Source organism: Dromiciops gliroides, chromosome 2 (genome assembly GCF_019393635.1).
Source record: "Dromiciops gliroides isolate mDroGli1 chromosome 2, mDroGli1.pri, whole genome shotgun sequence".
Lineage (NCBI taxonomy): Eukaryota > Metazoa > Chordata > Mammalia > Microbiotheria > Microbiotheriidae > Dromiciops > Dromiciops gliroides.
In genome coordinates, this window is record NC_057862.1 from 110,111,712 (window position 1) to 110,128,419 (window position 16,708).

A 16,708-nucleotide genomic window follows, 5' to 3' on the forward strand; every position below is an offset into this window, starting at 1 on the left:
CGGGGCGGGCGAGGCCCAGCCAAGCGCCCGGCGTCCCGGCTGGGGCGGTCCCCCGCTCGCTGTCCTCCCGGCGGCAGCTGTAGGGCGCCGGGGCCGAGTCGGGGGCGCCGGGCGCGCGGGGGACAGTCATTCAGATGAAATTCCCGTCCCCGGCCCGAGATCCCAGCCCTCCTCCTTCCGCCTCCCTCCACCAACAGAAACGGAAGGGGGAGGGTGGGAGGGAGGAGGGACGGACGGGGGAAGGGAGGGCTGAGGGAGGGAAGGAGGAGGGGACCGAGGAGGGGGGGAGGGCGCACCGGGGTAGGGAGGAGGGGACAAGAGAAGGGAGGGAGTGCTAGCGGGAGGGACGGAAAGGGACGACCCCCCCCCTCCCCGAGTCCCCCAAACCGCGTCTCCGAGTGGGCTGGGGGTACAGGAGAGAGGAAGGAAGGGGAAGGTAGAGGAAAACCCGAGCCGAGCGCTTGGGCCCGAGCCCCCCTCACCTCTTCGCGGCCACCCAGCCTCCAGACCAGGGCAAAAAACAAAACAAAACAAAACCCAATCCCACCCCACGCGTCTCAGACGCTGGACAGCGGGCGAGAAAAACAAGGATTGATCCAACTAGAAAGGAATTTTTCTCCACCGCTCGAGAATGGGAGGCTGCGCACCTCGCATCCCCGGCCTCTGCCCGCCCTCCTCGTCACCCTCTGTCCTTCCTTCCCTCGTTCCCCGCCCCACCCCGGCTCTCTTCTTCTTGGCCCCCGAATCTTGGAGGTGCGGTAGGGGCTGAGCTCGGCGGTCCCTGGGCTCTATTTAGCGCAGTGGGGGCGGGGAAGGTAGGGATGCCGGGGGAAGGAGGGGGCTGGAGAGGACATAGAGGACCCTTTGGTCTGGGTTCCCCGCCCCCGCACCGCCCACCTTAGAGCTTTTTTTTTTTAAACCAAATAAAAATATGTGCATGGGTTTTCAAAGAAGGCAGAAACACCAGACCCCCGGGTACTGGCCCAGCCTGCGCCTGTCAGACCCAACCCGGGGCTGGCCGGACGCGGCCCCCGGGAATTGGGCTCCAGCCTGGGTGCCCGCAGTCGCCGCCGCCTTTCCGCTTATCGTCACATCGGGGGAAAAAAGGAAGAAAGAGGCCCGCCCGCAGCCATCTTGACGCGTTATTGTTATTTCAGGGATGAAATGTTTAATAAAAACCAGTGCAACAGCCCGAGATGGGGCTCCGCGGGGCCGCCCAGCCGTGGTCCCCGGCTCTTTCCCGGCCCCTCGGTCCTAATTCTAGGCTCAGCCTCCAGCGGGGCACACAGCGCAGCCAGGGCCTCATGGGTTTCGCTATAACTCTTAAAGGATTCATGCGTTTCTAGGGTAGTTAAGAAGGGGAGTGTGTGCAGACCGAGTCCGGATCCCTCAGCCCCCCCCACCCCCCACCCTGTCTCGGCCATCCTTCCCCCCCACCCAATTCTCTCGCCACAGGGAAGCGGGGATCACTGAGCATTATAACGTCTAATTGACACTTAGATCAGTCCGACACCCCAGCTGGAAGCAGACGCCGAAGGGCCCAGTACAGGGAACTGGTCCTGACTATTACAGCTGGGGAGGGAAAAGGAGGGGGAGGTCTTTAAATCGCCGCCCCTTTACACCGTCGCTAGCGCTATAAGCGAACCGGGAGGGGGAGGGACGAGGGCCTGGTCCGGAAGTGCCGCCGTCGCCACCGGGGCGCTCGGCCCCGCCCCTTCCCCGCCTCCGTCCGGGAGCCCGAAGTTGCCATTGGCCTCGCGCCCCCTACCCCTCCCCTTCGGTGCGGCGAGCGCGCCGCCCTCATCACGTGACCCAATTTCAGTTTGGTACATTAAGCATTCCGAATTCTGAGCATCTTAAAGTGCTACGGTCCCTGTTGGCGCTTGATCTAGGCCTTTTGCTTAGCCTGGTCCTCCAGGAGGCGGGGCCCGGAACCTCAGCTCCCCAATAGGGGAGGATCACTCGATGAACCCTTCCAACTGAACGCAGCTGATAGGGGAGCCAAAAAGGGCCAGTCTGAGGTCTCTGCTCACTTGGGCTTTCAACTCGTTTCCCCCTCTAACTCCGAGGGGCAGGTCACCCCACCCCGACCCCGACCCTTCCCCGCGTGGCCCGCGGGACCCTGAGCCTGGTCTAGGATGCCCTGGCAGAGCTCACCCCTCTGGGCCGTCCGTCGTCTCGCCCCTCCCTCAGTGGGCGGCCCCTCCTCTCCTTCCCCCTCCTACCCAAGTGGGGGGAGGGGTCTGTCCTCCCTCCTCCCCACCCCGCCTTCCCCTACCCTGGGGGAAGTTTCTCGCTCGCCGCTGCCTCCCCTCACCTCCTCCCCCTCCCTAGGGGAAATCTCTAGCCTCCAGGCCTCCTCTCTGTGCCCCTCCCCTTCCCAACTCCCTCCTCTACCGAAAGCCCGATGACGTCTTTTTCACCTCTCTCCCCACACGCCTCGTGTGAGATCTTTTCCCTTCTCCTCCCTCTGTGTGTGTGGGGGGGGGGGGAGGGGGAGAGTGTCTCTGCCTTGACCCACACACTCCTATTTCTCTGGGATCCTGTTCTCTAGCCGAGACCCCTTTCGGTCTATATAGGGTCGGTGGACTGTCTAGGATGGACCAGAAGCCTTGGTGTGTTGGGAATCGGTCAGTAAACATTTATTAAGTGCCTACTATGTGCCAGGGACTCTGCGAAGTGCTGGGGATACAAAAAAGGAAAGAAGTCCCTGCCCCCAAGGAGTTTACAATCTAAGGAGGAAGACAAGAAATTCGTGCAAACAAGCTATATACAGGATAGATAGGAAATGAATAAGAGGGACAGCAATAGAATTGAGAGGGGTTGGGACTTTAAAGGAAGCCAACAGGCAGAAATGAGGACGGAGAGCATTCCAGGCACTGGGGACAGCCTGAGAAAATGCCTGGAGCCCAGAGATGGAGGATCTTAGCCAAAGGACAAGTGGGCAGTAAGGTCTAAGTAGGAGAGGGCTAGGAAGGGCTGTGCCCGCCAAACAGCTGGTTTTGTATGTAATTATGGAGGTGATAAACACCAGAGTTTATTGAGTAAGGGCGTGATGTGACTGAATCTGCACTTTAGGAAAATTATTTTGGGGGCTGAATAGAAGACTAGATTAGGGTGAGGTCGACCCACCAACAGCCTTTGGCAGTAGTCTACGTGTGAGGTGATGAGGGTCTTAAGAATGGTGGCGGTGTCAAAGGAAAGAGGGGAGGTGATTTGAGAGATGTTGTGAAGATGATAACCAACAGACTTTGAGAACAGATTGGAGAGTGAGGGATAGTGAAATGTCAGGATGACATCTAGATTTGAAGCCAGAGACTCAGAGAGTGGTGCTGCTCTCAACAGTAATAGAAAAAGGTAAAAGGTAGGAAGGGTTTGGGGGGAGAAATCGTGATTTTAGTTTCAAGCAGGATAGGTAGATTTGAGAATCATCAGCATAGAGATAGTAATTCATTGGAGAGAAAGGGACACTAATGAACCTATTTCCTTGTATCCCAGGCTCTCAGGAGAGGCTGCTGAAGCTGCTTTCCCAGGGAGTCAGTTTCCATAATCCCTGGGTTTAGTTTATTGAAATTGGGGGTGGAGTCTCATGCTCAGAGAAGCCAGAAAGTTCTTGACACTTCTGCTCTTCCCATAATACATGCTGCTCTTTTCTCCAGAGGTTGCATCAATCTAGCCTAAACAGACCTTCTCACCTGGTCCTCCAGATCTGGTGGTCGAGAGATTTAGAAATTTCCCCTGGCAACTGGTTTAATCCCTTCTATCTTCCTTTCTTTATGTCCAAATCATACTCCTCCTTCAAAGCCCAACTCAAATCTCACCTCCTCTAGTAAACCTTCCTTTCCTGATCTTTCCCTGCTCTGGATCACACATCAATGAGTATGGACCAATCATTTGGCCCTTATCATTCACTGTCTACTAACAGTTATCAGCCTTGAATCCTTGAGGACATGATAGGATTCATAGAAGCTAGAAGAGACCTGAGATCAAGTACAATCTTCTCATTTTACAGAAGAGGAACTGAGGCCCAAGGAAGTGATTTGCCTTGTCCTGAGCTCCAGACCTACATTCCAACTGACTACAGGACATCATCTCTGTCTCAGTGTTCAAATTTACCATCTCCAAAACTAAGCTTATCCCCCCACTCCCTCCAAAAAAACCCCTACTTCTGATTTCACTGTTTCTGTCTGTAGCACCACTCTTCACCTTGGGGTTATCTTTGCTCCTCCCACTTTTCTCCTCTTTTTGCTTCTAATCAATAACCAGGACTTGATTCCATTTCTGAAACATCTCTCTCAAGTTCCCTCTTTTCGAAGATTCCTACTTCTCAGATCTTCCTCATTCCATTGTTTTGTTCCCTCCCCTTCCATCCTCTTCAGATTCTTGCCTGAATGATTTTAATGTGCAGATCTTTGAGCCAGGGAGAAGAGTTTCAACGTGTTTGGTAGGTAATAGGGAGCCAGTGAAGTGTTTTGAGCTGAGGATTAACATCACTCATTTGGCTGGTAGCAGTCAGCAGTCTAACAGTATACATGGGTCCTTTGGCAGTGTCAATCCATTCACTGATCTAGTCATCATTCCTCTGCTCAGAAATCTTCAGTGGCTTCCTAATTGGTTGCAAGAAGAAAGTTCACACTCCTCTTGCCTGGCATTCAAGGCCCTCTACCCTGTCTTTCCAACTTCATCTCATATTATTCCCCTCTAGACATTACTCCTCAGCCCAACTGCCTCCCAAACACCCACTGAACTCGTATTTCCCTCCTTTGCTCATCTTCCTTACCCTTAGAATGACCTTCCTCTTTCTTTTTGTGATTGAAATTCCTACTCACTTTTTTTTTTTTTTTTGGTGAGGCAATTGGGGTTAAGTGACTTGCCCAGGGTCACACAGCTAGTAAGTGTCAAGTGTCTGAGGCTGCATTTGAACTCAGGTCCTCTTGAATCCAGGGCCGGTGCTTTATCCACTACACCACTTAGCTGCCCCCCTACTCACCTGCTTTCCTTGATTGCCCTCCTCCCCATCAATAACATTATCCTCCAACCTTAGCACTCTGGAGTTTTGTAACCGATGTGCTTCCCATGGAAGGTAGTGCATCAGAGTGACTACACTTTGGTGGAGGGGAAGAGGGTTATCGGAATCTTTTAAAAAAGTTTTCCCCATGGCCTGACAATTGCTGAATGCCACAAGCAAGTAATGAATATTTGTGTTGCTAGAAGCAGAGAAGGGCTTCACACACCTTCGTCTCCTGACTCCCAATCCAGTGCAGTCCCCAGTGTTCCTCTTCTACAGGAAGACTTCCACCCATCTCTCCCCATTTCTCTGCCCCAGGACTTCTCTCCAGCCTCCCTAAGAGCAGGGCCTAGATATTCTCTATCTTTACACAATCAGAGCTGAGCACCAACAAGCCCAGGCACAGCAGCTGCTCAGGAAAATGTCTTAAGCCGGTTTTTCTTCCCCAACCCCAGTTCCATATCCTGAAGACCCTGTGGTTAGAAGAATAATGGTGTCCAGCTCTCGAGGCTGAATGGGACCTTGAGAGGTTGTCTAATCCATTCTTCCATCTCTGGATAGGTCATCACTAGTAAGCGCATTCTGTTTTTGAGCCCAGTACTAGATTGCTTAAGCAAAGAATGTAGACTCTAGGGTAAAGACTTGGGGATTCTTATTGAAAGAGCCCCCCCCCCACTCTGGTTACATGGCATCCAGGACTTTTCTTACCATACCAGCACCCTATGGTTTGGATGGGGAAACAGGTCTTCAGGTATCTGGTACCTTGAACCCAGGAGTCCCATCTTTTATTCCTCAGAGCTCTCTGTGTTTAAGGTGGACTCAAACAGAAAAAGGACAGGGTTTCTGTCCCTACTTTCTGGCCTCTGAAGTCCCCTATGTAAGAGACATCCAAGGGGGAGTCTTCTGCCTGGATAAAAATTATATGCTGATACCTGTTATTAAAATATTTATAGTGTTCTAAGTTGAGGTAGACAGACCTCAGAGGCCATCTAGTTCTTTTTTTTTTTTTTTTTAAGTGAGGCAATTGGGGTTAAGTGACTTGCCCAGAGTCACACAGCTAGTAAGTGTAAGTGTCTGAGGCTGGATTTGAATTCAGGTCCTCCTGACTCCAGGGCCAGTGCTCTATCCACTTCACCACCTAGCTGCCCCAGAGGCCATCTAGTTCAATTCTATTTTGTAGAGGAGACAAGAAGCTGACCACAGGTTAAAGGACTTATCCAAGATGAGACAAAAGAATTAAATGCCAGACTTGGAATCAAGCCCGAGGTTTCCCGACCCCAAAAACCACCACCCTTCCCCACCCCTGTTCCCACCTCCACCCCTAATTTTAGGAGGCAGGCATGCCTGTTTTGCCATTTGAAGGAGCCTTCCACCAACAATTAACTAATCTAGGGGCCTGACTCAGCCAGCCAGCCGCCCCAAGAAAGGTTTCTTTGACTCTCACCTCCTGTGATTCCCTCTCATAGGGTAAGGGGACCCGGGCCTTAGTCAGGAAGGGGCCTATGGATCTTTTGCTTTTCTTGGGGCAGAGGTGAGGACGGACATCCGCCCCCTTTTCAGTTTTCAGGGGCCATCTCTCTCTCATGCTCTGCCTTTACCTGCCCTTGCAGTTTCCTGAGATTCCCCCCCCTTCTTTCTCCAGGGACATTTGCCCCTGCAGTAAATCATTCAGTCCCAGCCCACCCGGCTGTTCTTCTCCCTGCTTAGCCACAGCTGCTGCAGCTGCCCCAGTCCCAGCTGGACCCAGCTGACTCATTTTCCGCTCACATTCTCCTTCTGGTCAGGCCAGTTTGGCAAATCTCTCCTCATGCCCCCGCCCTACAGCTCTGGGAGGCTCTAAGCCCCCTTGGCACCTTAAGGAATGTATGAGGTTCAGGATCTTCAAGAGGAGACATCAAAGCCAATGGGGGCCCCAAACCTGATGGGACTAGCTTTCCACCCACCCTGGGGTGCCTTCCCCTGAAAGACTGAGGTTGGGAGGGGGGCTGTGCTCAGGGCCAGACACCCACCTGTCCTCCCTCCTCGAGCCTTGCCAGAGACAATCCAGCTTAGCTCTGAGTCAGAGCAGAGCGTGCACCCCCCTCCCCCTTTCCCTCCCATCACCCTAGCCTAAACTGTCAGCCCCATACTTGTGCCAAGAATCTGACGTGGAAGGGCAACACAGCCCACAGAAACAGGCATTGTCGCCCTCTGAACCTGCCCTGCTTTGAGGGAGTCTTGAGAGGATGCTGGGGAAGGGCATGCTTGGTTTTCTGGGGGTGATTCTGGGGGCCTGGGAGGTCCCAGAAGTATTCACTTTAAATTCAGTCCTGGACCTAGTCCCTCCCCATTCCCTTCCTCCTGCTGCCTGAGGGGTTGAGGGGCCCCAGCCAGGGACCTGCCCAGCAGCTCCTGGAGCTGGTCTGCCTGCTGGAGTTCATCAGCAGGTCATGGGTAGAGGGGGAGGTACAGGTCTGATTCTGGGGAAGCAACCCTGCCTCCCCCCATAATATGGTCAGATCCTTGAAGGGTGACAATAAACAAAGAGTGAGGGATTGCTTCAGAAGCAGTTGGTTAAATCAACCTATCATCACCTGTGCCCCAGCACAGCAGAAGACTCCCCCTTGGATGTCTCTTACATAGGGGACTTCAGAGGCCAGAAAGTAGGGACAGAAACCCTGTCCTTTTTCTGTTTGAGTCCACCTTAAACACAGAGAGCTCTGAGGAATAAAAGATGGGACTCCTGGGTTCAAGGTACCAGATACCTGAAGACCTGTTTCCCCATCCAAACCATAGGGTGCTGGTATGGTAAGAAAAGTCCTGGATGCCATGTAACCAGAGTGGGGGGGGCTGCTGCAGCAGCTTGGGGCTCTGCCCCCACTGTTCACATATCACCCTCCCCCGGAAGGATAAACGAAGGATGCTGAGACTCCTTTAGCCTTCCTCCACTCCCACCCCTAATAAGGAGGGAGAGACAGAACCGGACAATTACCAAGACAGGGTTCCTGGGACTAAAATGAGTCTTGGCTACAAAAAAAGCTTATGAGCAGCCAGTCCTTTCTTCTAAATTGGCTTCTCACTGAGGAGATGGAGGGCAGACACTAGGGTAGCCAATGAAGGACACACCCAGAACGAAGGTCGCAGAGGAGGGAGGGAGCCCAACTGACCCTGGAGGGTGACTACTTTCCAAAGGAGTCCCTTTCTGCAAAGGGACAAATCATCTCTACCCTTAAGACTAAGGCCAGATCTCCCATCCTCCTTCTCATGGGGCTTCTTCCCACCTCCCACCTTTGGGCACTTTGGGTGGGAATAGGACTTCCTGTGAAAAGGCCCACTTGGTACCGACCCTCCCTTGATGTTTTTCTCATCATTCCCAGCCCCTTGCTTTGGATGGGGCTTTTCTTCCAGGATTGGGCTTGGGCAGAGAGGTTCGGCTCCCCATTCCTCTCCAGTCTCCCCCTCCATGACCTTATAGGAATTTATGAGCACTGAGTTGGGATCTGGACAAATAATGATTTTGTGTGACAGAAAAACAATCAGCTGAGTAATACTGTCCCTGCTCCTTTCCAAATCCCAACAAGGCCCTGAGGGGGGCTTTCCACTGCCTCTCAGGGTCATCCTCAGCACTACTATTCCACAGCTCAGGGACATGGTGGAGCCACCTACCAATCCCCAGGGATGTCAAAAACTACGTTCTGGCATGGCTTCCGTTGCACCCCTGCCCAGACAGAAAGCAGCACAAGACAAGGGTAGTTCTGCAAACATGTTTAATGCACTTAGATTACATTGAGGGAGAGGGGGTGGGAAGGAAACGGTTTCAGTGAGTCACTGAAAAAATTCTTACAAAAGTCCTGGCCTGCCACAGTGCCCAGGAACCAAGTCACCACTGACAATAGAAACTAGTACAAAAGATTAAAAAAGGTCTGCTCAAAGCAGCTCTCAGGTTTTTGTAACAAAATGAGAAGTTGAGTTACAGTATTCTGACCCAAGGCAGGACTTAGCACTTCCCTTTGGGCATAAGGCCCTCTCAGGCAGAGAGGAAAAGAGTCTAGTTAAAAAGCAGAGAAGGGGGGACTCTCTCACAGTAGAGTGTCAAGAGTTCAGCTCTCCACAAAACTTCAAAATTCAGGCCAAACAGTCTTAGGTCTGTCTCTTCTCAAAAAGGGCTCTAGCCTTTTCAGATCCCTGAGATCTCTCCCTACTCCTCTCATTTTATTCCTTGGGCCACCCCTTTGGAAAGAGACAAGACCAGAGCGTTCTCAAGATGGAGAATGACCATGGTTGGATTCCTACACTCTGACTCAGAGAAATGGATGTGAGCAATTCTTTAGCCTCTAAGGGGTAGCTGGCTGCCCAGAAGTGATAAGTGACAATGACAAGCACTGCCCAGGATTCTGAAAGCTTCTGTGTCCTATAAGGCTTTACTGTTATCCAACCAGATAGCCAATCAGGACTGTACATACTGGGAAGCTTCCCCTTCTTAAAGAGGCTACCATAGAATCCGAGACAGGAGGGGGTTATGGGAGAGAAAAATGGTCCAAAGTGGGACCACTGAATAATCAGCTGCTCTAGGGAAGGGAGGATCCTCCCTTGGAGCTGGAAGAGTTCAAAGTAGGAAAAGAGTGGATAGTCAGTCCAGGATACAAGTTCCTGAGAATTTCTGTCTGGAGAATGAGTCTACCGAGTCCAAGGGAAAGCTGGGTCAGTAAAGAGCACAGCGATGATCCCTTCTCCACTCCTTCTGGGTATCCTGAACAGGAAAACCATGGAGATCACCTCACTTGTAGTTCCTTTCCAACTTGCACCCAGGGAGAGACCAGAGCCAATATGGAGACAGCATGCACATGCACAGCGATGGATGGAAAGTACTTTGGAAAAGAGACATGAAGTCCTGGGCCTGGGAGGAACTGTTCTTAGGACAGGAGGGGGAAGATGTGTCTATGGTCACAGGCTTTCTGGCCAATGTGTTTTCTTCCATGCCACCTCCCCATCACACAGCACTATCCAGGTCCCTGATGCTGACAATCAACTCATTAAACCCAGACTTCCTCATGCAGTAGTAACCTGGTGCTTTTGGCACCAAGGGAAACTGGCTTAGACAACAAACCAGATTAAAAATATGGGCAGGTGGAAAGGATTGTGGGGTGGAGGAGGCAAGGAGACCTCTGTCTAGAGCTTAGAGAGCAGTGACTGATTGGGCTGGCAGCACCTTTCTTCTCCCTCCATGAGGCAGAGAAGTGGAAGATTTTAAAAGGAGATGAATTGGAAACAACTCAGGGCTAAGGCTAAAGATTTCTTCCTGGAAAAATCCTCCTGAGAAGACCAAAGCAGACTGCTGGAGTCAGAGACAACAATGCGGTAACCGTCCACCTGGGTCCTGTGATGCCAACAGCAACATGGGATGAAGATGGAACCTTGCTGGGGAATTTGGGAATTGGGGGCCTGCAACTGCAACACCCACATTTTTCATGAGTGAAAGATGAAGTTCATTCTCAAGAATCCCTAGGCCTGAGTGGAAGCTGTGCGTGGGAAGTCCAGAGAAGGACGTCTAAGGTTCATCAATAGTCCACAAGAACATGTCTTGAACTCGGACTAGACCATAACCACTCTGGGGACTGTTAGGAAAGGGTTGGGGTTCTTGGACACTACTTCATGTCAAGCTTCTTTCTCTGCTCTTTGGCACCAATCTTCATCCTTCAATTCCCTAGAGAAGTGCTCAGGGCAATTCTTTTCCTGGGCATCAGAGGGGTTGTCTCTTGTGCCAGCTTTCTGTGAACTGTAATCGATGGCATGGTCCATGACATGTTTCTCTTATTATGGAGATGTGTCTTGGAAGGTGCCGGAAATAAAGCAACTACATTCAGGTCTGAGGTGGGAGGAAACCTAAAGGAGGCCTTGGGAGGCCAGAATTGGGTTATCATCCTTGGAGGTGATGGTGGGGTGTCCTAATGCGGGAGGTTATGTGAGGATAAGAAGTTAGGGACTTGGGGAGTGACAGGAGAGAGAGAAAGGACTTGTGATGAGAAGTCAGAGATAAAGGGAGGGAGGAATGGAAGGAGGGACTAGAGATATAGGGGGAAAGAAGTCAGAGATGCAGGAAGATAGAGGCCAGGGACACGAGAAGTCAAAAATATGTTAGTGGGAGAATGGCCAGAAATGCAGGGGGAGAAGCCAGAGATTTAGGGGGAGAGGGACAGAAGTTCAGGAAAAAAGCCTAGAGATACAGAATAAAGTCAGAGGATGTTAGTGGGAAAGAAGCCAGAAATGTAGAGGAGGCCAGAGAGAAAGGCCTGAGATGCAGGGGCAAAGGGAAAAAGTACAGGAGAAGACAGAGGTCTGGGGGGAGAGATGAGAAAGAGGAACAAATAAAGGAAATAAATGAATTTAGGAAGGAGAGGAGGTGGAATGTGCTGTTGCAAAATGATAACAAGACAGATGTTGGAAGTTTATTTTTCAGCTTTTAATAAACTAGAAATTCCTAGAGCCTGGAGCTGTGGGGGACTGAGGGAAGATGAGATCAGAAAGGAGGGAGGAGAGAGAATGGGGACCTAAAAGGTCACACAAACCCTGAGCTAAGCTGGAGGTGGGGGAGGTGCCTGCAGGGGCTGAGACTCTCCCTCGCCTAGGCTGGCCCAGTTAGAGTGAGAAGCCCACTGAGAAGGCGAGGCCCATCTCTTCTCCAAGTTTCCAGGAGTCTGGGCAGTGCTGGCTGCAATCCTCACGCCTCACAGGCGCCGTTTCCAGGCCAAGGGGCTCCCCAAGGCTTTGAGAGCCCAACCCACCTGGCACAGAACACAGCCTTTCCCAGTAAGGATTGGGCCAGGGCCTGGTATCACGATAGGGGGTCTCAGGTCTCCTGAGATACAGCTTCACCCATGTCCTACCTAGATGTCTCCTACTTCTGAACACCCTTCCAATGGAGCCAAAATGCCTTGTGAGCTGGTGAAGAAAAGTCCTTCAGTCCAAAAAGCCCTAGAATAGCTATTCATTGGCAGGCAAACACTAAGCACCTTCTAGTGACATGGCTGGGGGGTGGGAGGGGGAAAGGCCAGGTATCCCCTGCCCTTTTCCAAGAGAACAAAGTTCAAGTTCCATTTAAAACAAAAACAGAATGCACGACAGCTTCTAGACACCTCTGTGGAGCAATTAAATACCAGATGGTTTCTAAAAAATAAAACAGGAAAACCAAAACAAAAAACCCAAACACACTCGGAGGAATTGTTCTGTAGCCAGGAGGAATTTGACTAACAAAAGGTTTCCAGAGTCAGGAGGAGCCAGCACATTTAATCCGTGGGTCTAGGGCTCTTCCCCAGACCTGCAGAAGTGGGCAAGCATAGAGGAGTGGAGTTCAGACAGCTTGTGGGAAAGTCAAGGGTCCTAGAACCATATCCCAAACCAGAACCAGAGGTGGAATGAGGAGCCATCAGCTGCTCATCTGGTCTGGGGGGGGACCTGAACTGAGCTGGGCTGGAACATGGTCTCAATTTCAATCCTAATGGGCCTGGAGTGGCCTGGCCCCCAGATAAGAGGGAGGTGGAGGGGAGCCGGGGCCAGGCCCATGTGTACGCACCCATTGTGGGCTGCAGTGGCTGTGCAGTAATCCTCTCTCTCTTTTCCTTTTATTTGCAGGAATCGTTTTTACTGCAATCATTACACTGTTGAGTCACTTGGGAGCTAGGCCGGGCTCTCGTGGTCGTCTGAAGGAAGGGGACGAATCCAGGGCTAGTGCAGCCGGGCTGTCCAACACAACGTCTGGCAAAATGGACACTTTCAGTTTCTTTTCTGGCCAGCTGTACTCCTTGGGAAGTTTGAACTGGAATGAGAAACAGAAGCAGCTAAACACAGCACACACACCTGGTAGCGCTCACGCTGCTCTTTCTGGGGTCCAAGTAAAGACCAAACTGAACCAAACTACACTTGCAGTGCGCGCGCAGCGCACACACACACACCGCACACGCACACCCTCCCAGTGGAGGAGGGGGGGGCACTCAGGAGCAGAAATGGGGAGAGGACAGAACAGCCGCTGGGACCAAGATCTTCAACTTCAAACTCCAGAACAAAAGCATGTGGCTGGAGTGAAGGTGCTCGCTCTTCCACCCAGCTTTTTCCTCTGCCTGGTGTGAGAAAAAAGGACACTGAACAAAGGACTGGGAGACCTGGGTTCTCAGTACTCCTGATGTGACCTCGGCCTGACTGATGCGGTGATCTTGGATGACTTACTTCCTATCTCTGAACCATGGTTTTCTCATGTGCAAAATGAAGGGGTTGATTATTCCAAAAGTGTCTTTAGCTTTTCCCAATCGGTAACCCAGCCTCCAACCTAAGCCTAAGGAGAAGTTCTCGTACATCAAAATTCTAGGATTCGCAAGACCATTCCTTTGGGCAGGCAAGTTTCCTAACCTTTCCTTACCACCTGTATCTCACTTCTTTGGGCCTGCTCTTGCCAAAGGCTTGAAATTCCCATCAGAGTTCGGGGCTTAGAAGCATCCAGATGTTAGGGTCTTGGCCTTCCTGGCTATAGTAGTTTTTGCAAATGTAAAAAGGAGATTCCTAAAGCTGATTCTTATGCCTTTGTTACATATGATTGAAAAAGGTCTCCAAAGAAGAAAAATCCCTGGCTTCCTTCCTAAGGGCCTGCTCCCTCTGGCCTGCCTTCCCTTCCCATAAAGGTCTGGGAGGAGGTGTTAAAGGTCCCAAGAGTCTAGCTGTGCTTGTGAAGGAAAGGGCTTATAGCTTTCTCTTCACCTTTCAAGTTACACTGAAATCCTTTCTGTTACTTGGCCCAACAATTATCTCTTAGAAATGAAAGGATAAGGCCATTTCTTCCTTTAAACAGAGGCTTCCCCCAAAACAGGGCACATTGTATTCTTCAGGAAACTTCACATAACATCACAGATTGGCCCTATGTGTGTCTTATGATCCTCAAGGAACTTCAAGTAATTGTTAGGAATAAAAAGAGACAAGGACCGGTAGGGGTTCAGCTTGCCCGTTTCTGGGGTTGGAAGATGTGAATGTGAAGCTTCTTGCTCATTCCTGTTCCTTAATTAGATTAAGGAGGCCCATGTCACTGGTGAGTGTGGGAGAGTAGTGAGGGGAAGGTGAGAGAAAGGAGGCAGGGTGTAGGGGAAGACTCTGGTCAGGGTTATTTTTGGTGACCTACTTTCCTGAGCTCCCTCTGGCTCCCTTTTCTCCTCTCCATACCATCACATTCTCCTTTTCCCAACACCCAGCACCCACCCTCAAAGCTAAAGTTTGGCCTGGTGCCACCGTATGAGTGAGTTTGTGCATGAACATGAGCGTCTGAGTGCTTGTCCAGAAATGTTTCTGGCAGCTGTCTGTTGGTCTCTTTGAATGGACAACCCTGGAGCAGTGGCCTATGCTGAGTGCCTAGAATGATGACCTTGTGTATATGTAAAAAATAAGAACAGACTCACTTGAAATGAGTGTATCCCTGGGGTAGAGGGAGGCCACTGTTGTATTGTATTATCTGTAAAACAGTAGCCTTGGGGATTTCCCAATTACCTAAAACAAGGATCAAAAGTCCTGTATGGAGAGCTATGGGACCTCTCCAGGACCTGGGTGAACCCCAGCAACTTGTCATAGACAGAATATTGTAGGAAGAAGGGGCCTGTCAGGCTGTGCTTGGGCCTTAGACGTGGGAAAGGAAACTCTGATTCTAGCAGATACCTAGCCTTGCCTTAGCTCTGGAGCCTAGGCTGGGACCTGAGTCTCAAGGAAAGGTGACTCTAAGAGTTTTGCTTCACTAAGATCCCAATTAGGGAGGGCTTGGTTAGGAAGGATTTTGCTTAGATGCTGGGGGACAGACAAGCAGCATTCTCAGGGCATGTTGTTCCAGCTCCCTAATGGGATGTTAACCTGGGCATTAAGGCAAACAGAGAACCAAATCCCTCAGAGGTACTTTTCAGTAGGAGGGGAGAGACTAGAGGAAGGGAGGGAGGGTGGGAAGGGACTTTCAAGATGAGGTAAGTTTCTCCAAATGAGAACACAGAGAAAGCTGAAGGAGAAAAAGAAAAGGATTATGGGCCCTTCTGTGGTAATAGGTGTGGAGTCCCAGAGGAACAGGCCCCAGCCCCAGACATTGGCCTCTTCCGAGGGTTCTGGGGGCACAGGTTGGTAGAGACCAAAAAAAGTGGGGAGAACTCATGGAGGAAGGGAGGTAATAATGAAAGTAACCAATAGGTGCACATTCTGACAGAAAAAGTGAGAGTCCCCTAGCAGCCCACCAGTGTATTTCCAAATGGAATACTATCTGGCAACAAACACGTGCTTTCTGTTCACAATCGGCCAGTTAACAGCAGGGGCTGGAAGAGAGTGAGGAGCAGCATGAAAGGCTGGTCTGGCTTTTCAATGGGGGCTGGAAACTTAGACAATTTGCAGGCATCCTTGCAGTGGCCTGGGGCTGACTATGGGGGGGTGGGGGTGGCTGAGGGGTGGGAGTGGGGGATGGGGAAGATCAGAAAAAAAATGAAAGCCATTTAACTAACACCCCATCCCCATTTTCCCCACCCCAAGACTGGCTAAGCTTTCATAGATTGATACAAATAGGCTTACTTCCTCTGGAGAAGTCAATCTTCTAAGTCTTCTCAGCATTCTTTCTACAAATTCTTCAGTCAACAGAATCTGGAAACAGAGATACAGGAGTTTATGCTTTTATACTCAGGGCTTTATCTAATTGTTGGTTGCAGACTCTCTTCTTTTGCCCACAGAGAAGATCTGAATCCATTTCTTCAGTTTGAGGCCTCTCACTTGTGGTTCCCCTTTTCCTTTGCAAGACCTGCCTGTGCTCCTCCTGCCCCCACCCTTTCACAAATGTACTAATGGGGGGTTGGGTGCAGGGAGAATGAAAGGAGACTGTGGAGAACGATGGCAATGGGAGAAGGGGAGACCTAGCAGGACCAGACACAAGCTGGTTTTTCCAGTCACTGGCCTGTACTTGCTAGTGCTAGTTCTGGGATTGCAGTTTGAAATATAGGGGAAGAGGGGCAGCTAGGTGAAGCAGTGGATAAAGCACTGGTCCTGGATTCAGGAGTACTTGAGTTACAAATCTGATCTGATTCACTTACATTTACTGAGCTGTGTGACCTGGGCAAGTCACTTAACCCACATTGCCCCTCAACAAAAATAAAAAAGGGAAAAAAATTGGGGGGAGGAGATTTTTGGTTCTTTAGGCTACCTACACTACTTGATGCAGTTACTGGAAACAGATCTACAAGCCCCCTCCTGCCTCTAGAGGCCCCACCTTGTCTCCCAGTCCTCCTTTCTGGGCTCATAGGAGGGAGTACTTTAGCAGAGGCAGAATGACAGCTTGCTGGGGGTCATGGATTCTGATACAGGCTGGAGTTATGGAATCTTTGAGGTAACCTTCTAACCCTGTGGTTCTGTGAGTCATTATCAAAGCCCTGGTGATCTCGAAGGTTCCTTCCAGTTCTAAATCATAGGATTTTTGCCCAGTCCTTCTCGTATGCTGCCAAGCTGTAGTCTTCTGACTTCTCTGACTCTATCCAAGGCACTTCCATCTACTAGGCACAGAGACCATCAATATCCAGGTTATCTGGTACTCCTCCCTCTCCATCTATCACATCTAGTCAGTCCTCAGGTTGTTTTTTCCCCATATAAATATTCCTTGTACAAATCCCCCCCTCCCCTTATCTCTGTTCCCATTGCTACCACCCTGGTCAAGGACCACAGATTGTACAGCCT

At 50.9% G+C, this 16,708-nt stretch overlaps 1 protein-coding gene and 1 long non-coding RNA gene across 4 annotated transcripts in view; one reads left to right on the forward strand and one right to left on the reverse strand.

The window, feature by feature from the left end:
• The first annotated feature begins 2,513 nt into the window (after positions 1–2,513).
• Positions 2,514–13,267, forward strand: LOC122739983. Its single transcript, XR_006354700.1, has 2 exons — positions 2,514–2,630; positions 12,617–13,267. It is a non-coding gene; the product is annotated as an uncharacterized LOC122739983 (long non-coding RNA).
• Positions 8,741–16,708, reverse strand: part of SUFU (SUFU negative regulator of hedgehog signaling) — a 149,044-nt gene continuing 141,076 nt past the window's right edge. For all 3 annotated transcript variants that reach the window (XM_043981733.1, XM_043981732.1, XM_043981731.1), the window contains exons 11-12: positions 15,560–15,628; positions 8,741–12,800 (exon numbers count right to left, since the gene is read on the reverse strand). In XM_043981733.1, coding sequence (XP_043837668.1) covers positions 12,651–12,800; positions 15,560–15,628 — 219 coding nt within the window. In that variant the 3' untranslated portion in view covers positions 8,741–12,650. The remainder of the gene's footprint in view (positions 12,801–15,559; positions 15,629–16,708) is intronic.